A 25885-nucleotide genomic window follows, 5' to 3' on the forward strand; every position below is an offset into this window, starting at 1 on the left:
CATTTGTCATAGAACAATACGTCCTTTGTTACGTCAGGCGACGGATAAACGACTTCCGTTGCTGCAGTAACCCTCAGCCCCCCTCCCTCCCCAGTCTGAAAGCAAACAATCAATTTGAGGATGTTTCTTTATGCAGGAAGGGTTAAATGATTGAGTATAACCACGTAATCGAGTCTAGTACGGGGGATTTTTGCTAGTAGCGTTGTCCCAAGCCCTGATGTCGTTAATTTCTCGCTATTTAGAAGACATTGGTTGATGGTAGGTCGTGCTATGCATGGCCTTCGGCTAGGAAGTCTAATAGTATTTAATGGGTGGGAGTTTTTGTTATTATCAGCATAGAGTACCCGCCATTGGGCGTTTCCTGTATTCGCATAAATGGTCTGGCAATTTTTTGTGAGCCGGTAGCATGACGTTGCGCAATCAATCACGTGTTTATTGTTGTTTATGGGGGGTTCTGCCAGGGGTCTGTGTACATACGTAGCTTCCGTTGAGCTATTCGAAAATTCGATAATATATTGCCGGAACCAATACGCCGCCATAAATTGCGAAACGCACGAATAATATTATTCTTGTCTGTCAAATCTAGTGAAGCGAAATATCGACATCTATACGCGTTGAAAGTATTCGTCAGCAGCCACTATAGTTGCAATGTAAACTGAAAAGTTGAACGGCGATGCGGTTGTTTATTTTCTTAAGGTTCGTTTGCATATTAGTTTTATTGGCGCCCCAAGGTGCGTTTGAAATAAGCCTAACGGGAAAAAGTTGGATCTTGATAATCAGGTTGTCTTGCGATTAACCATTTTTTGTGATCTACTGATGAATTTGAATAAGTGGACTGTATTTTTAATTTGGGTGCAATTGAAATTTGACCGTTTAATTTGAATTTTTCGATTTGCAAATTTCGGTTTGTGAGGCTACACATAAAATTTATGACAAACAAATGTAAAACTGCACATTGTCGAAAAAATAGATCTATTGCATTTAAGTTAAACAAAAAAGATCTACTTTTCATCACGCATTTTTCTGTACGTAAAAACATTCAAATATTTCAAATTTACCGATTTAGATTTGAAGGCATTTTTTCATTTTCATTTGCATCAAACGCATTCCGCTAAAATTGTACCTGAATGGCACATTAGGAGACGCCTGGCAAACCAACAAACCCAGCGACCAGGCCAATTTTCGCCGTTCAGCGATGAAAAATTTTCTAAATATATCGCCCAAAATCGGCGCGTTCTGTCGTAGAGTCAACAACCTCTGCGAAAGGGATAAAGAGAGAGCGGGAGAGCGCGAGGAGAAAAAAGAGAAAGCGCACAGGAGAGAGTGGGAGAAAAACGCGAAAGGCTAAATTGCGAGAGCTTACGCTGGCTCAGGCAGACCTTGTGTAACGTTGCTAGAGAACGGTGCTTTTCTACATCGCAGTTCTAGACAGCAAACAACTTAATTCGTTAGCCACTTTGCGTGTGCTTAATCAAGTCGTATATTATTTGCGCCTACTGCTGCTTAGAAATCAAGTTTTGGAATTCAGCATACAGAATATTGAGACATAACTATGGCGCCCAACGGAAAACCAGCGTAAGTTGTGTTTTTGTGTTTTGTTTTCAACGTTGTTTTGGGGTCATGGTTTTACTTAACATTCGTAAGTGTAATACGTGTGTAGATAAATTGTGCGTTTTGGCGTATTGCATTTAGTTAAAATTGATTAAGTGTTGTTATGTTGTGACGATATATTGTATTTCTGTAGGCTTTAAAGTTTTTAGTTTTTGTCTGAAAACTGGCAGCGTGTTTTTGTTTTTGTTGGCTGTGTAGTGTTTAGAATGGGTTGTCTTGGCCCAATTTCACCGTCTTTGCCACTTTCGCGAAATTGGACACCTGCAGTGGGCGAAGTTCTCATAGTTAAAATCCAATTTGCTTCTTTGAACTTCTCCTACGGTGTGACGTGTGACTTTAAACGGCCGCCTCTAACTATGGGAAAATCTGTGAAGCTTTTCATTAGTGTAGTGCGAAAACCTAAACGAGCGGATAATTACTTAATTGATTTCTGACGATTAAATCAAACTTCCTCAACAAATTTTCACCTTTCGCGCCGATCCGGAGCGCCAGGGGCTCCGCGCACAGGAATGTGTATTTTTTCTCGACTTTCGTCTGTTTCGACTCACTGCGCATGCGCAAGACGATTTTTAGCTTCGTGGCAGCCGCAGTTGTCTGTGATTGGTCGGTCGCTCGGTTTCGCCAATTGCGCCTTTTTTCCAGCGGGTCCTCTTTTTTCTACAGGCGACCCAATATGGCGGTGCATGGGTCACCCAAATAAACGGAACGCATTGGATTGCACAGAAAGCCTTTCACGTTTTGCTTTGTCACATCCCGCCAAACTATTACACCCTACTATCCCGTTGTGATGATGCCTAATGAACCCAACGATTTGAATCCATCAATTATTCTTTGACAGCGCGTCACTGACACCTTGTCGTTAGGCATTGTGACGCAATATGATCATTGACCTAATTTTCCGGAACCAAATCGGATGACACAAAGCAAAAAATAATTAATATTACAACACACAATTACAAATTATAATTTCGTTTCGTGTTAAGCGTAATTCAAACAATGGTCTTAGGTTTGCTTATCCGACTTTTAGGAAAAATGACTTGTAAAACGCCGAGTAATAATATTTTAGTTAAATTTTTGTTTTCTTTCTTTACAGTAGTTTCGTGATGCAACATCAGCGTTCGGCATTGGAACCAGTTGTCGATCTTGCCCCACAAAAAGAATCTAATATCCGTGTCAAAAACGAGTGCATTCTGTTTTCACAATCCATCATGAGCGGGTAAGCAAAAAATCTAAATGTTTTCAAAAGTTTAAATAGATGGGGCATTGCAGAAAAACTTTCAGAGAGCTTATGAGTTAGGTGAACATAAAATAATGTTTTTGGCAGTTCTGTTTTTAAGCAATCCACTTTTGTATCTTATAACTATTAACATCTGGTGTTGATTTCAGACGGTGGAATCCAGCCAACAATGTACAAACTGTTGAGCCGACATCGACGACCAGCGACGGCCCAGAGCCTCGAATTCTGTCCAAAAAGCGACGAGACTTAATCAACGCGGAAATTCGGGAATTGCAAAACTTGTTGCCTCTCAAAAAGAGCGCAAGGGAAAGACTCTCCTACCTTGGGATCCTCGCTCTTACCAACACATTCATCCGAAAGGCGACCTTCTTCAAGAAAGGTATAATTACTTTCAGTTTCTCCCTACGCTGATTGTAAACCACTAAAAACATATTCCGAAACTTGCGGGGGGTTGGGCCGTCTAATAGCCTTGCCTACATTGTGAAGGCACAATGCCCCCACTCTTTCCCCGTTTCCGGCGATTCAGCACCTCGTGAACACGTGAGTCGGGCACAAGTCCTCTTTATCCTGACTCCTGAAAATACCCGCAATTGTTGCTTGCACAATGGCGTCGCAGCGACAATGGGTAAACCTGTTGACTCACGTTTTGTATTGTTTGTCTCTTGTAGAATGCCTCAGTTGTGATGCCTCTATGAGCTGCACTCTGGTTCCTGAGTTTTCCTCGTCTCTCTGCGGCTTCCTGCTCGTTTTCAACAGAGAGGGAAAGATTCTTTACTCATCAGATAACATTCTCGACTACCTTGGCAACACTGTGGTAAGTCAGGCTCCCAAATTTCAAAAAACCTCCAAACTACAACTTATAAATGTATATTTTTTAAGTGGAACTCAAGTTTTAAAAACTACATTTTTTGAAATTCGCAAACTTTATGAACATATTTTGACCACTAGGTGGAACTCGCCAGCCAAGGTGACAGCATTTACGACTTCGTCGACAAGGAGGATCACGATCAAATCCGCGCACAATTGGATGTTCCACCACACGATGACCACGGAGAAGCAAGAAGACTTTCCTTCTACTGCAGAATGTCGACATCCCGTTACATGAAAACCCAAATGCGTTCATGGAAAAACAAGGTATGTAGCTCTAACTGAAACAAACACATTATTTGTGACCATCGTTAAAACTTGTGATTTTTATGTTTTAGATTGTCCATGTCACTGGTCGCTACCATCGCCCAGAAATGAGCAGCGATTGGTCCGATACAGTTTTCTTCGCTGTTTGCACACCGATTGAGTCAAAACCGGTCACCGATGTACGTCACCACCCAAGTCCACGTGCCACTGAATTCAAAGCCGTCCATGGTCCGGATATGAAATTTTTGGAGGTTGGTATTTTCCTAACCTCAGACAAAACCCTTTGGTGCCTGTTTTTGTAAATTGAGTATTTACGCTTCTTAGGTTCCAAACACGGTTGAAACTCTGCTCGGTTACGCACCAGAGGAATTGGAAAACACCAGCTGGTACGAATGGGTTTACCCTGAGGATTTGGCCCAAGCCCGTCAGCAGCACCTCAAATTCGGTAAGCATATGACGCGCGTTCAATCTTGTGTGACAAATCACCTCCTCGCCAAACCTCATAATTACAAATAGTCACTTTTCTCCTAAGGGTTGTTTTTGTTTGGATAAAATATTTCGCCACCTCGTAGTGTTATTGAAATTTGAATTTGTTTTGTAACGCGCAGTGAAAGAAGATGGGTCCGCGTTTGCTTGCGTTCTCCGCATGGTGAAGAAAGACGGAAGCCTTGCATGGGTTGACATCACCGCCGAGAAATCACAAGAGAGCATCAGCAGCTCATTCGTTTGCAACTACATCATTATAAAGTAAGTATTCTGCCTTGCACTATTCCAAACGCCAAAGTGCAAAATCTTAACTTAATCTTATTCATCAACAGTGAAGAGGATGTTCCCTACTTCCGCATCCACCACAATCTCCTCCCGTTTCCGGAGCACTACACAGAAGAGCAGCGCCAATACCTCGCCTACCGATCCACCCTGCTCAGCGCCGCACTTACCTCTGACGTCAACTCGGCTTCTACGTCACCGATGACGTCACCAACGGCGATGGGTCACCCGGATGCGGCTTCCGCTCACTACGCACAGCAAGTGTTCGGCGATCACCACGACACGACCAAATCAATCCTGCGCAGAGAGCTAATGAAACGCAAAATGAGCTCCGTCGATTCACACATCGGCACACCGGCAACGTACAGCACCGAAATGTTCGCTGTGCCACCCAATAAGATGCTGATCCGTGCTGCCTCCGAGATGACCTACCCCGCTGCAGCTTACCACTCTCCCCTCCAGCACTCTTCTTCCTACCCCGAGGCGTCGTACCATCCGCACGTCTTCTACCGACACGGCTTCGCGCCCGAAGAGTCGTTCATGTCTCAGCTTCAGGGATCAGCAGCTGCCCCCGGTTATTTGTACGAAGGCGGCTACACCACCCTTGCACCTGTGCGTCCCGATACTCTGACCTTAAGGCAAGTGTCCGAACGATCATCCATCGCTTCCACCTCTCCAGTGAACGGACACGCCACCCAGCTCAACCAGAACAACAACGTGAGCATGCAAGCTTCGGCGATGAACCAGTTCCATCAGCAACAACAGCAGCAGCAACAACAACAGAGGAACTTCTACGATCGTTCGCAGCAGTATTCTCCAGCAGCTGCACGCGAAACCGATTATTTCCAGAACAACCCTTCCCCCTGCAGCCAGGCATCTCATTCCCCGCAACATCAGTCGCCTCATTCTCCTTTGAATCTTCAGATGTCGCCTTCACGCAGCCCAAAGCGCATTCCTTCGACCGTTTCCCGCCCGAACGCAGACGGTCTCTTCTGCGAAGTCGGTGACATCATCGATAGTGACGCAGTGCAACATCCTGCATCGTCATGCGGAAGCCACACGTCGTCTCCCAACTCCATCATGCAGCAGCCTTGCTCGGAAGCTTACGACGTAGCTACCTCCTGTCAGCAAGCAGCCTCCCGCCAATGGCAGTACAATCTGCAGAACCGCCTCCAAGCTGAGCCAGAAATGCAGAGCAACTCGCCATACGGCAGATCAAGCTGCGCATCTGACGTTATCCCTCAACCCTCCGCTCTCTGCCAGGGAGCAATGAAGGAAGAACCGATTGGCTCACCGCAACAACAACAGTACAACGTTATGTCGCCCGGCCACCAGCGCTACAGCCCAGTGCATTCCTGCTCCGGTTCGACATACGATATCGGTTCTCCACGTTGTTCTCCATCCGGCTTCTCCAACCAGCACTCCTACTCCTCCGCGGGAACCTGCGTATCCACCAATCAGCAGCAGCAGATCGCCCAGGGGGAGAAGACCTACCAAGTCCAGTACTCCATCTCGCCTGCCCACCCGTCGGCCATGCAGAAATACCAAGCAGCCGCCGCCGCGTTCTACGCTGCAACCCAGCAGAACCCGACGCAGAGCGATGTGGAGTGGATGAAGAAATACGGCAACATGACCGCAACTGTAAGTATCCGGGAAAGTGTACGGAAAAAGTGTAAATTTTTGGGATTGTTTTTTTTCGACCGTAAATGTAGTGGAAATTTTAAACAATAATTTTTTTTTTTTCATAATTTAGGCGTCTTTTTAAACAAGTCTTTTTTGTGTTTTCCAGGAGATGCTCTTTTGCGAGTCAGAAGGCTCACCCTATCTCGCTTGATCGACGACGCGCCCGTCACCTGTCCCTAGTGGCAACCGGCGGGTTTGCTCTCGTGCCAAGAATCGTAACCAGTCAGTTACGGAAAAATTACGTTTTCCTACATTAGGAGCCTGTACCATACAAACTCCAAGCTGTTTCCCATCGTACTTTCAAGGCGTTCGACCATCGCCGCTGCTTGCAGTGTGCGTGTGAAAAGATACGCGACGTCTTCAGCTTTCAAGTGTTTTCTTTATTTCGCTTTATCGATTACTAACGGCTTCTCACTTTGCAACTAACACCATTCGTGCATTGTAAAAAAGAAGGGCAAGAAATCGCACGCGACCCGAGCGACGACCGTGGCGCCACCATGCGACGGCCGGTTTGCAAGTTTGCTTCGGTAATAGAAGCGACGGGGCGCACGGAGCCGCCTGTGTTCGGCCGACCTTTCGCTTCGTCATGGTAATGTGGCGGGCGATAGGCGCCGATGCACGGGCGATCTCCGGCGATTTCTGCTCTCCTTGAAGTCATGTTGTCGGGATTAAGTGATAATCCGAAACCTTGAGCCCTAAAACGAAGGTTTTTTGCCAGGTTGGGGTCTCAACTCGCCTGGGTCAAAATCCTTTGTTCGATTTAGGAAGAAAGAGATCATGTGATCTAGGGAATAAGCTCTCATAAAGTAGGTACAGCCAAATCCACCCCTCAAAACCACCAGCCTTACCACCACTTCCATAATCCAAAATTCAAAACGTCATCTTGGCATGTGTAACATCAACGGCGCCTGATAGGGTCTTCGAGCGAATCAAGGCACAGCACAATTTCTGTAATCGCGAACACCGCTTCGTCGTGTGTCCCAATGCGCCAAAAAGCGAATATCGCAACCTTTTTTTCGCCCCAAAATGGTCGTTAGCAAAAAAATTCCGCAAAAAACTTTGTGACATTTAATTTTCCGTGCGAATGTTTTCGTCCAAACAGGATTAACTTGCAATATATCTGCTTAAATTAATCTCCGCATCTCCGTGTTGCCAAACATATCCCGTATAATCTTCCTGTCAAAAATCTCGCCGGATTTTCGTCAGCACTTGCCGCAGTCTGGCTTCGCGATCGCATTTTGTCGCCCCAAGCGTTTTGAGTGCTTCAAATCTTCGACCCAAAACACACAAAACACAACCTCGCGTATAATTATTGACCAAAAAATCGTGACAAGCCCATGCTAAATCCGGCTCCGTACCAGGCTCTGCTTGTCACGCGATGCCTTTAGGCTATCTTACGTCATTAGGCTAAGACTGTGGCTTCGCTGAGAAAAAGGCGATCGCGGTAGAGACGGTTTCTCACAGAACAACACGAAGCGCGATCTGATCGGAATGCATTTGTGTTTGCCAAAATTACCTCACTCCGCGGCCCTGAAAATTGTTTCGGCGCTTTTGAGGCGTAACGAGCCCGATTCGCCTAAGCTAAAAGCCATCACGAATCGCGACCTTGCTAACAAAACAACCCACCGTTACCAATTTATTTTACTTTCTCTAAAATCACAAGAAAAAATATTTGGTTGTCTGTTTTTGAGTTCCTTTGATTTAGCAGAAAAAATTAAGTTAAATTTGCATGAAGGAATTTTGGTTTCAGGATTATCATTTTCATCCCGAGTGCATGACTTTTCATTTCTTTTTCTTTTGTTCAGTTTTATTTTTGTTTTGTTTTGCCCGCGCAAAACTCCGGGAGCGAGTCGAGTTTGCCTTCACCCGAAAAAATCCGATAAAACCCTATTCTAATCACGTGACCAAGCGCGCTTGCAGAAGGTAAGTTCTGTTGGCGCGTCGCGGTCCAGTGATTTCGTCAACCGTTAAGCATGAGCGACTACGTGGTCGATTCGTTGGAACGGACTTGAAAAAATCCAAGAAAAATTCACCACAGTTTTGCAAACCGACTCGCGCCTGCGATTTTCAGCGCAAATTTAGTTTTGCCAAATCGTTTTTGTTTTCGTTCTCGCAGCGTTGGTAATAACGTTACATGTACATAATAGCGAACTTTGGTAATAAGAGTTGGCTATTTTGGTGAGTTGTTGTCATTGTTGTGTGTTTTACCTTATTTCTTTCGATCAGATTGTTGTAGCGTAGAACTACTGTACAACGTAACACTCCAAAGTGGGTTGTTACATCGCGCTCCGACAGTTTTCACGCAGACCTTGTAATTACATGCAAACTGCCAATGTTTTTTGTATATTTGCTGAGGTGTATCAAGAACTTTACTTATGTGCCAGCACATAGCTTGCAAATTGCCAGTGAAATCGTTGCCATCAATTTCTGTTTTGAACAGACACAAAAAAATGAAACCCATTGCTCCCGTACTATTCGCTTTTTATCGTTTTTTGAAGATTTTTTCTGCAGTTCTGCGGCATTGAGCATCAATGAGTGTGAAAATAGTTTATTTATTAGACGTTGTTTTTGTTTGTACAGAATTTTACGTCATTCGCGCAATAAATGCTTCATTGAATAAGACTTTGAATGATTTGTTGACAACAGTTCAAAGCATAGATAATCAAAAAATTATTCACTTAAGATTTCTATAGCGGGCCTACGTAAACAAAATGGCTGAATTGAAGAAGTGTTATGCCGTTATAATAAGGTCGATTTATATTATAATGTGCGCTGGCATATAGGCTGCTCAATCAATAACAATAGGCCGAATTCGTGCCCCACCCACTCTCAAATCAGTTTACACGAACGGACTGTACACAATTTTCCAAGAAGTTTTCAGCTAATTGAGATTACTTAATGGGCGTCATGAATAGGCAAAAATTTCACAATAATACCTTCCTTGTTCACGGCAAGAACAGAACATAAAACTTGTCACTGCCATATATAGGCACATGAAACTGTAATTTGCATACTGCATGGTGTCAACAGTTTAGATTTAAATTAGAAGCAGTTTGATCTATTAGACTTGTAAACAATATTAAAATTTAGCACCAGCTAATTCTACAGACAATTTACAGACACACCCGTGGTTTTTGGTATTTGGCAATAATCTTTGGTCAAGACCAGTAAATTACACAAAACTGTTGCTGTTAGTGTAAGAGGCAAACTGACGCACAGGCTTAGGTTACCCACAACCAGCAAGGCCACTTTTAAGACAAGCATCTAATAGACTATCTCGATCACCATTACTTTCGGTAAGTATTAGGCTGTAGGGCCTTAAAACTGACATTTGTAGTTTGGCTTACCTTTTTGCCGGACTGTAATTTACCAGGAAGCTTACCCGGCGACTGTACTTTGGCAGCAGACGATAATTTGATGTAATAGTATTCGAAATTGTCACATCACTAGAGTAGGTCATCCTGACTATCAATCTTTGACGTAGTGGTTATGTACTTGAAGGGGCAATTCTTACACTGAAATCTTTGGAAACAATTCCGTTCATTGTGAACAGTTTTTCATCGACTTTACAGACCTTGATTAAGCCAATGCACCTAGTGGCCATAGATATAGCTTTCCAGTCGCATACAGGTATAAGCTAATGGAAAACTCTTGCTGCATGTTATGTTTGAATAAAAAAGAACCATTTAATCAACAAATTTTCATTTCTCAGATTTCACAAAGTAATACCACGATTTCCAAAGGTCAAAAATTAGACTAAATAATTAACTACTTATATTCCTTTAGTGCTAATATCGAGAGGTTTTGTAGTCAGTTGGGCTCGCAACTTGTTTAAATCTTAGCAAACTTGACTTTCAAATTAGCCATTAACTTGTCATATGGATAACTGATTAAAGCAGGTTTCTGTAGTTACATGCTCTTTGAAATTGAATTGAGTATTTTTAGGTATATGTTTTATAACAAATCTACAACAAATCGAATGTTGCTGATTGAAACGGAACATATCCGAATAGTGAGAAATAAAGGCCCATCGTTTCGAACACTATACAAACTACAAGCCTTGTTTTAGGCATTTTAAGATTAAGCTTTTAGCAAGTAATTCAAAACAATGTGGTAAAGGACGGTGATATCTTTCAATCCAATCTTTGGTTAATTAAAATTTGTTTTTAAAGACGAGTAGGCTGTTGCGCAAACAACCCATAGACCTCCTCTACCCAATTTTACAACTTTAGCAGCAAGCAAGATCTAATCGCAAGGGTGTAACTAAAATATTATGGTTTTAAAATTGACTGTAAAAATATGGCTTCCACACCCGTTCTTACAAGTGTGTTGGGGCGTGAAAAGTGCCAAGTCATTTAGGTAAAGTTGAAAAGTCCGATCTTGTATTTGCGCCCGATTGTGTGGTCGGCAGGTGTTGAAAAAAGATCGAGCAGCCAACAAAGCGACTTTGTCCTTGCAATGACCGTGTCTACTGTTTATAAGGTTGATATGGCCTTAGACACAGCCTGGTTCCGTGAGAATTGGAGAACAACCCCCCAACCATACAGATGTGTCAACACGGCTGCCTGAGGCTAGAAAAACTAGCAGTCAAGCGAAATACCACTGTGTTGAAATAAGGCACTTCGAAAAAAAAATCTACCTCATTTTTTTGAGTTTTAGCATTCAAGACCAATTCAGTTGTGATGAAACTAATGCGCTCTGAAAAACTTATTTTTAAGTTGTAGCAATCAAGATCAATACGATTGTGTTGGAATAATACTTTCAGGAGAAAAAAAACTCCTTTTTTAAGTTCTAGCCGAACAGACCAATGGAATTTGTTTTCAAGTTTTAGCAGAAAATAACGATACAATCGTGTTGAAATATAGCATTTCGATAAAAAATTGACCTCCATTTTGTACTTTAAGCAGCCAAGACCAATACCATTGTGTTGGAAAAAATTCCCTCCGAAGAAAAACTCTTTTTTAAGTTCTAGCAGTCATGACCAATACAATTTTGTTGAATAAATATATTTTTGTTAAATGCCCTATGAACAAAAACTCTATTTTTAAGTCCTAGCAGTCAAAACCAACTCCTTTGTGTTAAAATAAAGCACTTGAACAAAAAACTTCCTCCATTTTTAAAGTTTCAAGGCAACCGTGTTCAGGAGGTAAAATCGTGACTAGGTTATTTCTTACCTGTAACAAAAACATCCAAAAAACACCTTTAAACCAACGTGAGGAACCGAAACAGCAGAAAAAACGTGCCCAAGGCATTCTGCTGTATTCAAATCGTATTGGAATGGAAAAATGCCGTTAAAACTGACTTTAATGGTTTTGTACAGCAAGTTAAGTTATGTTGGTCTGTCAGGTCGGTACTTTCCTATTCACATCCAGAAAGGAACTCCTATTTGGGCATCGCACATAAACCAGCATTGTCGAGTAGCCCGCGGCAAAAGAAAAATACCCACACCGCAGCATTTATGTGACAATGGAATGGGAGTTGCTTTCCTGCAAAAGTGCACACACTGCAGAATAGCAATGCGGCATAACTCAATTTGAAGTGAAGACCCATTGTGTGCGCGAAATCCGCCAAACCGTTATATTTTGCCAGGTGCGAGAATCAGCCACGCCACTTAATTTTTAAGCAACTGACAATCATAGCGGCTTTGCGCAACCTGTGTCTGTAACGCATGCATTCTTAAGGACACCTAAATACCAACTCGGGAATAAAGGTCAAGTGTCAACAACCACATGACAAAGGCAACCGAGCAGCACTGGAGATCCATAATTCAGTGAAAAATCTATTACTGACACCAGTCAAGGTCCAAACACACTTCAGGGCAATAAGAAGCAAATGTTAAGTATCCTGTGTGACCGTATATCTCCTTCGGTGCAATGCAGGTGCGAAAAGAATATCCAAACTTGGTAGCTGACGGTGCAGTATAGCCCTTATCTTCAGGACCCTTTTTTTGCTGAACATTTCCACTAGCTTCTGAATTTGATTCTTGGCTGTCGACGTTTTCCACTTTTTGCCGTTTCGGCGGCTTGCATGGTTTTCCGGCTTCCTGATTGGTCCGCACGATCACGTGACCGATGGCTAGGTCGTCTCCAGTTTCGTAAGCGTAGTTTAACGGACCTTTGTCCGATAAAACGTGTTGCTTGACTTCGGGGTTTCCAAGTCCAATGTCAGCCACAGGGATGTTGACGCGTTTGACATTGTGAGATTTGCGCACGATTTCTATGGTCTCCACGTCACGAAATCCGCTTCCAGGTCTTCGCAAGAGGGCGCAAAAGCGTTGGGTTTGCTCAATGCAAGGTGAAAATGAACATATCCTTCCACCTGTAAGTGTCCACAATAGTAAGGTGTTGAAAAGGGGGAAATGAAAACAGACCAACCTGATGATTTTAGAGCTTTTGCAGCTTGGGGAAGAGCCTCGTCAGGGCGAGGTATATCCAAAAATACGGCATCAGCGGCGTTTTCGACTGGAAAACCATCGTTTATAACATCACGATGATATATCTATGTAAAATGTTTAGTTAAAACTGTTTCGGTTGGTTAGGTGGGGTGGGTAGGAAATCAACTTACTGTTACGTTTTTCGACAAACCGTGATTTTCAAATTCGACACCCGCTTTCTCATACCGGTCCTGGTTAAATTCAACTGTGTGAAGGTGACCCGTTGGTGCCACTGTGCGGATGATTGCGTGAGATAACGATCCGCTACCGGTTCCTTAAAAAATCAAGGACTATTTTTGTTTTACCGCAGTAACAACATGGAAAAATTCAGATTAGTTTTTGAAGTGCTTTAAGTTGTATAAGCTACAAATCGACAACAAAATATGTGCCAAAACGTCTTGCTGAATCCTTTAAAAACTTAAAATGATGCAGATCCAATTAAACAAAATTTGCAAAGTTTCGGGTCGGGTTCGGGCTTAGGTTTTGTTGAACAAACGGGCTTAAATCGGGCCTGACTTAAATTCTGTGTTCGTTTATTTCGGATAAAACTACCCAACTAAGTAGTTAGTTGCTGATCTTCACATAATGCCCACGTTTTGTAGGCTTTTATGTAGGGCCTGTCAATGAAACTTTTTGGCCTAAACGGGCTTCACAAAAACGATTCGGGTTCGGACCGGCTTCGGGCTGGTTCTTTCGGGCTCCGGCTCAAATTTCGGGCCCGCTTATAACTTTGGTTTCGTTGCCAACTCGTTAAAACGTGATTCATTAAAAAACTGTTCAAGTCGGCAAAGCTCCCAGACATTGAAGGCACAAGTGAAGGCCGTGGTGAGATAAAACTTACCAGACTCACAAACAACAGAACCAGGTTTCAATTCAAGTTGGAATGTGATCATAGCAATATCAGGAGCGTATAAAATCTGAGTGCGGTGTGGAAGTGTGGTTGTCCATAATTCCGGTGTCGGTTGAAGAATGTAAACCCAGCCCTGTATACACAACGGGTCAGCACTTACGCCTTATAAAAGTCATGTTACAAAGAACCAACCTTTGTGCAGTTAAATTTGGCCCCGAATTCATGCCCGACGAGTTCACCATGTTTTAGTGCTCCAAATTTGGTTTGTGTAATTTCACCTTGTTTTACAGTCACAGGTAACATGGAATCGTGGCCCATAAACACTATGACAAGGTCATTGTAAGCAACATTTGACCTTGAAGTGTCAAAACCCATGTCAACAGGTCTAATACAAATACCTTAACCTAAAAAAGACAATGCAGCATTAAGTTTTGTAAACAGGGCATTATGAACAAAAGTGATGTAAATAAAATTGGCAATGTAGCCTAAACATGTGGTTCAAATGATAATCCGAAATCGGACCAAACCCAACCGTCAAACTACACAACAAAAACATCTTAGAAAAGTGATCTCAAACTGTTTACGCTCGTGGCTCCAGACGGAATCCCCTAGAAATTTCACATGTTTTAGGTACCGAGAGATACTGTTTTTTTGTTACACACAGCCGAATTTCGTAATTAGGTTCGTCCTACAACACGATATGGGGTTATATTTGCAAAAACACACGAGGTAGCCTACACAGTTTGAGAACCACTGCAAAATGCTATCCACTTGTAACTCAAATATGCAAACATGTTTTGAAACTAGACTCAAAATCGAATGTCGCTCGTGATTGGCCTCCTATCGTCACGTGACAAGACGACAGACACGTGCCAGCGAGCAAGCTGAAAGTACAGACGACGTATTTTTGATGCATGACATGACAAGTTTTATTCAACACTGCGCGCAGAACAAGAAAGCAAAAAATTGCATTCACACAAGAAAAGATAACAAGCAAACAACGGTACAACTCGAATTAAACTAAGAAGAGCGTAGTTAATATTGCATTTAGCGTTCTGCCTACTTAAACCAACCATTCAAGCCGTACAATATTAGTAACCTTGCAAAACAGCAGACAATTTGCTGAAAACAATACGAAGCATACAACTCATGGCACGGTGTTACGAAAAAGCCTAATAAAAAGCAAATGAAACATACCAAAGTCTTTTTTTTTACACGACAGAAATTTTTTTCTTCACTTCATTTTGACAGGTAAAATTTTCAAGAACTGCCGCTTGTAAATAAATTAATCAGCGCAGTCAACTTAGGCCAAGGACTGTTGTTTTAGTTTAAGTGGAAGCCCTTTTCGATTGTTGCTGCCAATAGACGCTGCTTAAGAATTTCCTCCGAAGAATATTCTGGAAGTTTGAGATAATGAACACACGTGTTGACTGATGGAAAACTGCCATCGCCAGAATCAACCTAAAACACAGAAAAATATTAAAGATACAATAAAGTCATTATTCCACAAACAGCAATATATCGTTGTCGTCAAGATCGCCATTAACAGTTTAAATCAGTGATTCTCAAACGCGGCTCCCAACTACTTATTTTGCGGCTCCCACCAAACCTCAGAATACCACCAAAGAATGCTATTTTAGCTTTCAAAGTAATAATCTTTAGCGATTTTCTCAAGGTTTTGTTTTTTTGCGGCTCCCTACACACTTAAAAAACTACCACTTGGCCCCGACAATAAAAAAGTTTGAGAACCACTGGTTGAAATGATACAGACGAAACTGGTAATCGGCATTCAAATTTGCTAAGAGTGTCATACCAATAAACCGGATTTTTCAACCAACCAGATTGCGATTAACCGGTTTCGTCTTTACTACAGGACCAGTAAGCAGGTATGTGCAAGTATATTCTTCTTGGGATTAGCTATGAAACGTTTATGCAGATCAGCGATCTAAAGGCGCACTGAGATCAGTTATATATGACATATCAAGCGTTAGACTACGACCTATAAGGGCCCTAAGCAGCACTTAAGATTTTGGTGCCCCACACAACACACAGCGATGACTGGGTTTCTAGGGAAAGCTAGATCATCATTTTACAGTTGCAATATTTACATCAATAGAAAACGACACACCATAGTCTGGAAAATTAAAACTGGGCACCTAGAAGTGATACATTTCAGTTTCGAGACATCATTAAAAATGTGGCTGTCTCTTGATGCACGAAGTAAATGCTTACTGTGTCTAGTCGTTAATCCAGATCTAAAATTTTCAACAGCAACTATATACTAGTATGTGGTATTTCCTTGTGCACAACAGACCTTGTAACTTACTTTTCGTACGACAGTCAGTCGTGGTGTGAGATTCGCTAATCCGCCAGGTGGTAGTGACGAGCAACCTGTGGTGAATTGAAGGAAAGCTTTTCGTTCGTCGCCAGTCAGATCACACACGACGTTAACGAAACGTAAAAATCCGGGGCTGTAAGATACACAATTTGTAAGCACATAAGTCTTAAATACATTGTCAGGCCAGTTATATCAATGTTACGTTACAAGCAATTTCATACATGTTTCGAAGTCTTTATTTGACTTTACCAGTATGCACAGATAAACAGAAATTGAAAAGCGTTTAGATCTCTACTAGAGTTCTAACAACATGCAAAAATACTTAATTGGTAAATACAGTAAACATGGTTCGGTTAACCCAGATCTTGGCCTAATTTGGACAAAATTCGAGGTAAAAATGATTTGTAATGTGGTAAGACTTGAACTAATGGAGTCCATTAGTGGACCGAATTAGGCCAAGTTTTTTTTTTTTTTTTTTTTTTTCATTAAATGGACCGAATCTTCGGACATATTTTTGGTCCATACGGGTCCGGATTAACCGAACTTTACTGTATACTGGTCCTGCCCGCCATAACAGCATAAAACATCTCAATATTAATGGGTAATTGCAATTTTCCTGGTACATTTGGACTGCTAGGACCGTTAACGAAAAGAGTACCCACAAATTTCGGCGTTTGGGCTTTTATTTGTACAAGTTAGGTGACTCTACAAGAAAGCGTAAACCTTCGGCGCTTACCTTTCCCTTGTGAAACCGAGCTTGGGTTCAGTGTAGTTTAGGACGTCGTCACGTGACCAGGCAGGGTGCTGATCACCGCACAACATAACTTTGAGCTCGCTTGGTGAGAACGGGAGGAGGTTGGAGACAGGGAAGACGCTGCAGAAGCCCTCTGTTGAAACACATCACATATGATAACATAAAACACATTAAAAGGGAATATGCGTTTGTTTTATACGCGGTGATCGCTGGTCTGCATGGACGCTTGAGGGCTGATCCCAGTATGAATGTGCTCGTCTCAGTTGTTTTATAGGGAAACAGTAATATATTTTCAACGTCCAAAAATTTTAAAGTTTTGTGTGCATTATACATTACACCTGCTAGGTAAGGTACGAATAATTTTAACTTTTTGTCATATATAATGACACAAAACTACAACAGTAGTGTACATCAGATGATATGAGTGAGTAACAGTTACTTGATTAAGGAATAGTATAAAATTAGTACTTTTTTGTTACAATGGGCAATTTTTTGATGTAAAAACATTTTTAAACAAAATTGGCAAAATTCCTTAAATGCATTTGTGACGCAATAAAAGGGTTTTGTACTTTTGGAACGAGTTTTAAAAGTAAATTTTAATTGTTTCATTTTACCTCTCATTGCTTCCATTTGCTTTCTTATGCCACTGTGTAATACAAAGTCAAGCGTAAGGTCGATATAATCTCTAGCGTTCTCTAGTGTCAGGTCAACATCTTCGCCACCGTCCACTAGAGGGTGTGAAGAGTAACCATACACGGAAGACGAGGGAAGGAACTGGAAGGCAAGTCTAAAACGCAAAATGCTTTTGAATTAAAAAAAGAAAACGTTGTTATTAACAAACATTGTCAGCAAAAGTACATAAGTTGCTTAGCACATGTTGCCAGTGCACATACACTATTATGACCTAATGCAAAACATTAATATATTTCCTATACATATTTTCAATATTTTGTATTGGGTCCCACATTAGTCACTGTTTTTTTAAGAAAAACCTTGCTTTGTTTCTACCTGCAGAAACACGTGGGTCCCGCACATGCAAGGTTAAAATCAATGCATTTCAAGAGATAACCATGAGAAAGTCGGGTGTTGTACGGTCAGACACAGTAATTAGTGCTGTGCTTAAATAATTATGTCATGTAAAGTAAAAAAAATATCCAATTTTTGTTTAATTCAGACATTGTTTGAAGTTTGTGCTATTTTAAAGAAAAGAATAGTGATAGTGAGACTATAGGGCAAAACACAACAATCGACACCGGTAAATGGCAAATTTTACAAGCTGTCCAATAACCAATCGCTTAAAATCAAATTGTGCCCTCTTCAGGAAATTATTACTAGGGATGGGCCGAGCCGAGCCAGAACCCGAGTACTCGGTACCGAGCATCAAAGTGAGATGCTCGGTACTCGACCAAACAGAACATTTGCAGTTTTGGCACATCCCTAATTATTACCATCGCACACATTTTAGAAACAACCCCTTAACCGTCATATACTATTCGTGATACCATTGTCATCTTCCTTATGTTAAATGTTGTAAAAGAAATACATTTTTTACCCGAGATCATCAACTTTGCACTTTGTGCCGTTGTAATCTAATTCCAACTTTTCAATTTTCATTCGCTTTTCTTCGTCTGAAAGCAACTTGTCCTTTTCAATGGAAGATTTTTCATCACAAATCTTTGCTAGTTTTCCAAGGAACTGATACCTGTAAAGTCAATGTAAATTATTCCTAGTATTACTGTTTAAATGCTAATCATATCAAAATGTGAAGACTGGCATTTTAAGCGTGGCCAACAATCCAACCTAAACTATTTTGTATCTAAGCCAATTAGGAATTTAATGCTAAAAATGACTGTATCTTGAAAAGATTTTGTACCTGGCGGGATCTACAAGTTTCAGGTCATCCATAGATAAGATACCGGAGAAGAACGACGTACGACTACCCTTCTCCTCATTGGATCCAATCGAAAGTGAATATGAGTCGTCATCACTGGATGAGTCCTTTGCATCATCCGATTTATTCTGTTAAGATACCATAGAAATTACCACCAGCAACAAGGTTAACAACTTCAAGGAGCCCATGCAACGAAAGGGTGTCAAAAACAAAAATAACCGATTTTTTTTAAAAAGCGTTAGATTGTTAAAAAGGCGTACTTCTGGAGCCTGTACAGCTTAATACACCGCTGGACAAGTGAGGGAAAGCTACAAAACTAAGGTGGAATTGGGAATATTCCTTTCGTGAGAAACAGTACATACGCAGTTTCGGCCCATTTATTCAACTTATTTGCACAGATTTTATTGAATATTCAGTACAAAAACAGCTTAATGAAGTTAATTGCAAAGTTTGTGTCATAATAAGCTACATTTCATACACACTATATTACCTCAACAAGTTTTTCCCCTTTCATGCTCGTCGCGCACGGGTGCTCCGTCATGCGCTGCTGAACAGGATTCGGTTGAGTGCACAGGATTTTTAACAGACTTTCGCTCAGTGGAAGGTCGATCAAGCGGCCATCCTAACATACAAAACAATTTCTTTAACGTATGTTGTAATGCAGTTTAAAGCCAATACCAAATACATGCACTAAATTCGGTTATGATAATAATCAGCAATAAGCACCAAAGCGCAAAAACTTTTGAAAGAGTCAAATAAAATACATAGGAAAATATTACAATAAGCAGGGTTGCCATACCGTCCTTATTTTGATACAGGACGTCTTGCAAAATTTAATTCCTCAGTTCTTTAACATTGTTTAAAAATAAGAGCAATTCAATTTCAGAAGTTACTGGAAACTTAAGGAAAGTAAAGTTTGAAAAATCTTTAGTCGTGTGAAATTGTCCTGTTTACCTGAAGACATTTGGCCAACAGAGCGCCAATAAATCTAAACAGCGTAACGGCGCGATCTATAGCGCCCTCTTGTGGTAGGGGTGCCGGGAAGAGACCACATGATCGTTGAACGTAGAAGCCCGCTGCTTTCACACCTTCGCCGATGTCAACCTGAAAATCATGTTAAAAAATATAAAAGGTTTGTTTTTATCGCAGGATACTTCAATAGGTACGCAAGAAACGGACTTGAATAGTGGCTATACTAAGAAAGATACTAGGTTCTCTACAAATTGTGTTAAATCTAAAAAAGTTATTGAATCAAAAACATAAATGCCGAAACATTGCGCTAAACAGTGATAGTGATATAAACTAGAAGGGTGGCTTAGCACATATTGCCCTTGCACATACACTATGATCTATTTTAAAACATAAATATATTTCCTATGCTTATTTAGTATTGGGTCCCATATTAGCCATCGTCTTTTATAACCTTGGTTGTTTCTGCAGGCAAAAACTCATGGGTCCCCACACATGCAAAGTTGAAAATAATGCAATTCAATAGATAACAATGAGTAAGTTTGGTATTGTGAAGACAAACACAGTGATTGGTACTGTGCATATCTAAATATGCTTTATGGAGTAAAAACTATTTAAATTAAAAAATTCATTTTAGGGGGCTAGTAGGATAACTAATTGAGGTTCAACACACACAAACTTAAAAGTAGGAAACCACAATGACTCAATCAATAGTACTGCCAAATTTCAGTCCAATCTGCCAACGTTTTCAACCACTAGAGGTGTTTTGAGCAACAACCGTTAATGTTTCTGACGTCAAAGGGCTGTTAACAACCCCCGAACCGCAATGGCGCAATAACGATAATTGGCATACTTTACAAGCTATCCAAATTTTAGCCAATTCTGACATTGTTTACAAACTCACCCCTTTTAAGGGGCTAGCGGGGTAAATACTAGGGTTATCCGGACAAACAAAGTGAGATGCACATCTACATAACTATATCTACCATCTGTATAAGTTTCAGCCACAGCCATCAAGCATTTGATAGAAAAACGAGTCGGACAAACTTCGGGGGAAAATACCCATTTTAGGGGGCTAGCGGGGTAAATACTGGGGTTATCAACAAAAACAAAGTGGAATACACATCTACATAACTACATCTACCATCTGTATAAGTTTCAGCCACATCCATCTAGTATTTGATGGCAAAACGAGTCGGACAAACTTCGGGGGAAAATACCTATTTTAGGGGGCTAGCGGGGTCAATACTGGGGTTATTAACAAAAACAAAGTGGGATGCACATCTGCATATCTACATCTACCATCTGTGTAAATTTCAGCCAAATTTATCCAACATTTGATGGAAAAACGAGTCGGACAAACTTCGGGGAAAAAATACCTATTTTAGGGGGCTAGCGGGGTAAATACTGGGGTTATCAACAAAAACAAAGTGGGATGCACATCTACATAACTACATCTACCATCTGTGTAAATTTCATCCAAATCCATCAAGGATTTGATGGAAAAACGAGTCGGACAAACTTTGGGTAGAAGAAAAAAAAAGAAAAAAAACAAAAACATTTTGAGTAAAATCAATATGTGTCCCCAGGGAAGGGGACCCATAATAAATAAAATTTATTACATGGAAGTTGTGTGTACATTTTTTTGTACATTCCCTGCAGTTTTTTTCGTACCCCTTGTCTACAACCATTTACACAAGTAAGTACAAGCGTTGCAACTTGAATGAAATGTCAACTAAAATTGACAACATTTTTACGCATTTAGTGGCAAAGTTGTACCAACTATATTCGAAAAATATACTAAACCACATTGAAACTTTTGTTTTTTTTTACAAACTAGCGGACAGTCTTTATTTTAACAGATTATCTCGTACCACACTATGCTGGCGCTCTGTACCCTCAGGAGTAAATATATTGTTGAAAACGGTCGTCGACTTTAAACATAATACACCTACATTTCTGCGATTTCCAGCACAACGACCAATTTCGCAAACTTAAAATATAGAAAAGGGGTCGCAATACGGTTCTAGCAGCAAAATGTAGTTTCGGATACGGGTGACTGACCTCGCGTTGTTCCGGTTCAATGAACATGTCGTCAACTAGCCAAATCGCGAGATCTTTCCTCTGAAGTTCAGCTGCGACCAACGCGTAAAATTCGAGGGTTGGACCCAGTCCTGTGCCTTCCTCATCGATAAATTCAACCTGGTCATAAGTTACATGTAAAAGTGTTGTTAATACCTTTTACAACGTTATGATTAAGTTAGGAAGTTAAGGCTAAGGGATACACGAACATATGAATAAAATCTTAAACACTAATCCAAGTAAATATGTTTTGTCACTGAAAAGTCAAAAAGGGTCTATTTTCGAAGTTTTAAAGGGTTAATAGCTGGTAGAGAAAAAAAGAAAATTATATGTCAGAAAAAATCTGTTTATAAAAAATGTATCAATAACTATCTAGCTACAGAAACAAACATCGAACCAATCTAACGTATAGAACAAAGGTAATCATAGCAAATTTAGCCACGAGGATAATATAGAAAATTAAGGTTGTTTCTCATACCTCCAAAACAGATTTCTTATGTGCGTGCACAGTGAGAACGTTCATCGCCCATTCCAGCAATTTCTTTTCATCTCTCGGCACTTTTACTCTCTCGTGTCGGAGTCTGCCAAGTTGGAGGAGGTCGTGGATGTTTCCGTCTTCCCGGCGTCCTGTTGCCGCTGCCATGGCAACCGCGCTCAAACCCGAGTTGCGATTACCATGCGATTGTTCGAATTGGGCTTCGGCGCGATTTTGCAGCCACACGATCGATCTGAAGCGGTGTGATTTTAACGAAATATAGTTTTAATCACATCGTTTCGTCACTACAACATGTGAATAAATTTAAAAAGATTTGAGCAGTGTGAATCAAAACGAAATGAATTTTAAAATCACATCGTTTTGTCATTACAACATAGGATAAAAGTTAAAAAAGTTTCGAGTGGCGTGAACCGAAGAAAATGAAATTCAAATTACATCGTTTCATCGTTGCAAAATGAAATCTAGGTCGGCAATGTTTTGAGCAGCGTGAATTTAAACTAGATTTTACGTTTATTTTTTTAGGAAAAGGCGCTTTTGAAAGTTTGACAATCGCAAATTGTGTTTGGATTGACACACAAAAACGCTGTAATGTGTTTATTATTGAAAAAAAACGATGTAAATTTCTGGTCTAACCTTGCAGTTCCATATGCGGTGCAAACAAAGAACTTGTGTCTGGCGTCAAATGGAAACAGGAAAGGACATTTGCTGACGACAGATTCGCACCAACCAGGCAAAGAGTCGCAAGCCAAACATAAAAAGTCCTAAAAAATATACAGTGAATGTTTAACGTCTATTTTCGAAAAAAAGGTAAATTTTTCACAATTTTCTGCATATGCACTCTTTGGCTAAATTGAGTACATAGTATGAATGGCTAAAAAGTTTTTTTGGTCAAGTTGAAACCAATTTCTTCAACATGCACCAACTGAAGAAATTTAGATGACAAAAGGGGCAAAATGAGATCATACATGTAAAGTTATATAATTACCTTTTTTAAATAAAAACACAAACAATGAATCATAAATATAACCATATAAACATATTTCAAATAGTTAACATACAAAAACGTTTAAAGTGAAGAACAATTCAACTTAACGAAAACCGTAACTAAACAGACCCAATGCAAGTTACCACACTTTTAGCACTTTAGAAACGAATTTGTAAAGAAGTGTATTAATGACCAGTTAGGCGCTTTCGACCCACCTCGGTTTGTTGATGAAGTTTAGTCGTTACTTTCTTGCTGATAAAGTCTTCCTGCACGAGGCAAGTCTCCTTGTTCTGCTCTTCATCCCTCGCATCCATCTCATGGAGGGTGTGGAGGACTCGGAGGAGCTGGAGGACATCATCTATTCCCTCTTCATCACTCCCTGCTCCTTTCATCAGCTCCAGATTGCGGAGGTTGCCCGATTTGTTGGGATCGAATCCTTTCGGGGTGTTGCCCAGATTCTCATTAGATGGAATAATTGAAGCATGTTGCAAAGACTTGCTTTTGGATGACTTCTGAATACAGTAGATAGAAATTGTTTATTTGGTATAAGGCTTTTTTGAATGCAATTTTTTTAATTATTTATCATAATTGGAAATGACGATAATAAAAAATATCATGATGACCTTCAGTCTAAAAAGTGCAAGGAAGACTGAAAAAAAAGTATTATACTTTAACCATGAAACCTGCTGTAAATATGTTGAGGACAACTGATAACCGTACTTCCATTACTAGCAAGACGATGCTTTACATTGTGAAGTTTCCAAAAAAATCCAGACTCACCTTGCAAGTGTCTTCATCTGACTGCTCCTTATCCACGTAATAAACAATTCTAAACAGAAAAATTATTTCATTAATTTTTACAAACAATTTACATTTCAGAGTTTCAATTGGGCTTTGTAGTTTAGGTCCTAACCCTACGAAGTTCAAATTGGGAGTGAAGGTTAGCTTAACCAAATAAACACATTTTTAAATCCACAAAAATGCAGAAAAGTGAAAATTTGGGCCTGAATTCGGCACGATTTTTATAAACCTATGCAAGTGTTACATATTTTCTTCGGTCGTGACCAAGATAAAGTTTCACAAAAATCTTGGGCCACGATTTAGCCAACATGGTAAGCTTTCCTGATTTAAAGCTTGTTGTGAAACAAACACGCATTGTTTCAGTGACTTATTTCAATCAACAGTTTCGCCAGAAAACTTACTTTCAAACAATCAACAAGTGTTTTTTAATTTTGATTTCTGGTAACTCTTGGACTTTATGGCCCACTATTTGCAAAACACTGACCATAACCATAAAGCCCAGCCCAACTTGCAAATCCATGACATCAATTCACTATATGATCCAGTATATATGTATTTTAAGTGTTCGTTCACATAACAAGACAGGCCAACTCACGTATACGTTGGGTCCCAGATCTTTCTTAGCTTGGTGGGTTTCGTCGATCCGCTAACGGCGATATGGAGCTGTTGCAAACATCGGAACACGGTCGTACCGGGGAGGAATGGAACTTCTACATGCTCTTTGCTGCCCTCTTTCGTTCCGCGCAGGAAGAGCTTGAGCTTCTTGCCCGATGACGTCACACTGCGATGTTTTCTGTCGGTGAGTTGTTGAGATTCGGGCGTACCTGAAGTTACTCGGTTAAAGTGTGTTGGAATTAGTTGTTTTTAAGCGATTTGATGCAAAAGTACAGTAAAAGAATCGATGCTCTTACGGAAATTGACGAAGCCAATATTAAAGGAAATAGAAATTTTGAAGTTTTTTATTATCGACTGATTTTGGTTTTATTGGGAACGTGTTTTTATATTTAGACAAATTAACAGTCAATTTGATTTAAATGTGGCAAAACTTTATACGGTTGTCAAACAGACATTTTCGCCAAAGACTCTACATTGCATGCGCGGGCCATTCTGACGTCATATGTGCATGACGCAACAATACGTTTGTTGACGCAGTTGTGTTTGCTTAAACTAATTTGTTCACATTTGTAAGGTATACATTTGTACGAAAGAAAACCAGCAAACTGGCATACGGTGTTTAACCAATGTCACACCGTAACTCTCACTTTATCAAACCAAATGAACACAGGAATAGAAAATATTGGCCAGCAACCATTAAAACAGACGGCATCATTCGTAAAATTCGCTGTTGTTATTATCCGTAAAATATGATTATTGAAAATGAATTCAGGCTAGGTGTAAAGTAAAGGAATTAAGGCTAAAATATAAAATAACTTTACCAGGCGATGGAATTTCAAGATCTACAGTCTGTTGTAAATTCAATCTTCCAGGTCTTGGATCAAACGCAGGTATAAGAGCGGGTAGATGACGTTTTATCGTATGTTCGTCATCCCAACCTTTTCCAACTGAACACGAACCACCGCTGTGATGGTTGCTGTTGTTTTTTCCCACCAGTTCAACACCCAGCAATGCAGCGGTCGAGGCTAGGTCGTTTTCCGACATTTCTTCATTTTCATCGTCTTGCATCTTAAAGGAGAATAAGGTTTAGTGCTTGAAAACTACACCGTTTATAATTTTATCATAATATGCCTGGCCTATTGAAGACGTTATACCGAATTAAGCCGGTCTTCCAAGCATTCCCACATGTGGCAAGGCATAGGCCAGAAATATCTACAGCTGCGGTGGGATTCGAACCC

At 40.6% G+C, this 25885-nt stretch overlaps 3 protein-coding genes across 4 annotated transcripts in view; 1 reads left to right on the forward strand and 2 right to left on the reverse strand.

The window, feature by feature from the left end:
* The first annotated feature begins 1232 nt into the window (after positions 1–1232).
* LOC145239198 (uncharacterized) lies at positions 1233–9053 on the forward strand. The gene is made up of 10 exons (XM_080102487.1): positions 1233–1575; positions 2705–2827; positions 2998–3227; positions 3517–3662; positions 3797–3982; positions 4054–4233; positions 4307–4427; positions 4591–4729; positions 4801–6391; positions 6540–9053. The coding sequence occupies exons 1-10, from the start codon at positions 1553–1555 to the stop codon at positions 6582–6584; spliced, it is 2784 nt and encodes a 927-aa protein (XP_079958613.1). The 5' UTR covers positions 1233–1552; the 3' UTR covers positions 6585–9053.
* Positions 9054–11243: 2190 nt separating this feature from the next.
* Positions 11244–14549, reverse strand: LOC145209563 (tRNA (adenine(58)-N(1))-methyltransferase catalytic subunit TRMT61A-like). Its single transcript, XM_080079876.1, has 5 exons — positions 13909–14549; positions 13708–13849; positions 12998–13140; positions 12808–12931; positions 11244–12751 (listed from the first exon to the last, which is right to left on the reverse strand). The coding sequence occupies exons 1-5, from the start codon at positions 14089–14091 to the stop codon at positions 12216–12218; spliced, it is 1128 nt and encodes a 375-aa protein (XP_079936002.1). The 5' UTR covers positions 14092–14549; the 3' UTR covers positions 11244–12215.
* A 71-nt stretch (positions 14550–14620) lies between these two features.
* LOC145209561 (E3 ubiquitin-protein ligase HECTD1-like) overlaps positions 14621–25885 on the reverse strand; it is a 36701-nt gene continuing 25436 nt past the window's right edge. Inside the window, exons 35-49 of one of the 2 annotated variants that reach the window (XM_080079875.1) lie at positions 25469–25715; positions 24628–24856; positions 24012–24060; positions 23447–23740; positions 22880–23007; positions 22229–22478; positions 21733–21870; positions 19654–19803; positions 19190–19321; positions 18682–18827; positions 18361–18510; positions 17423–17595; positions 16791–16941; positions 16043–16187; positions 14621–15177 (exon numbers count right to left, since the gene is read on the reverse strand). In XM_080079875.1, the coding sequence (XP_079936001.1) occupies positions 15040–15177; positions 16043–16187; positions 16791–16941; positions 17423–17595; positions 18361–18510; positions 18682–18827; positions 19190–19321; positions 19654–19803; positions 21733–21870; positions 22229–22478; positions 22880–23007; positions 23447–23740; positions 24012–24060; positions 24628–24856; positions 25469–25715 (2520 nt within the window). In that variant the 3' untranslated portion in view covers positions 14621–15039. Of the gene's footprint in view, positions 15178–16042; positions 16188–16790; positions 16942–17422; positions 17596–18360; positions 18511–18681; positions 18828–19189; positions 19322–19653; positions 19804–21732; positions 21871–22228; positions 22479–22879; positions 23008–23446; positions 23744–24011; positions 24061–24627; positions 24857–25468; positions 25716–25885 lie in introns of both variants that reach the window. The other variant, XM_080079874.1, reaches the window with a different exon arrangement.

This window comes from Phallusia mammillata, chromosome 1 (assembly GCF_965637545.1).
Source record: "Phallusia mammillata chromosome 1, kaPhaMamm4.hap1.1, whole genome shotgun sequence".
In the NCBI taxonomy this organism is placed as follows: domain Eukaryota; kingdom Metazoa; phylum Chordata; class Ascidiacea; order Phlebobranchia; family Ascidiidae; genus Phallusia; species Phallusia mammillata.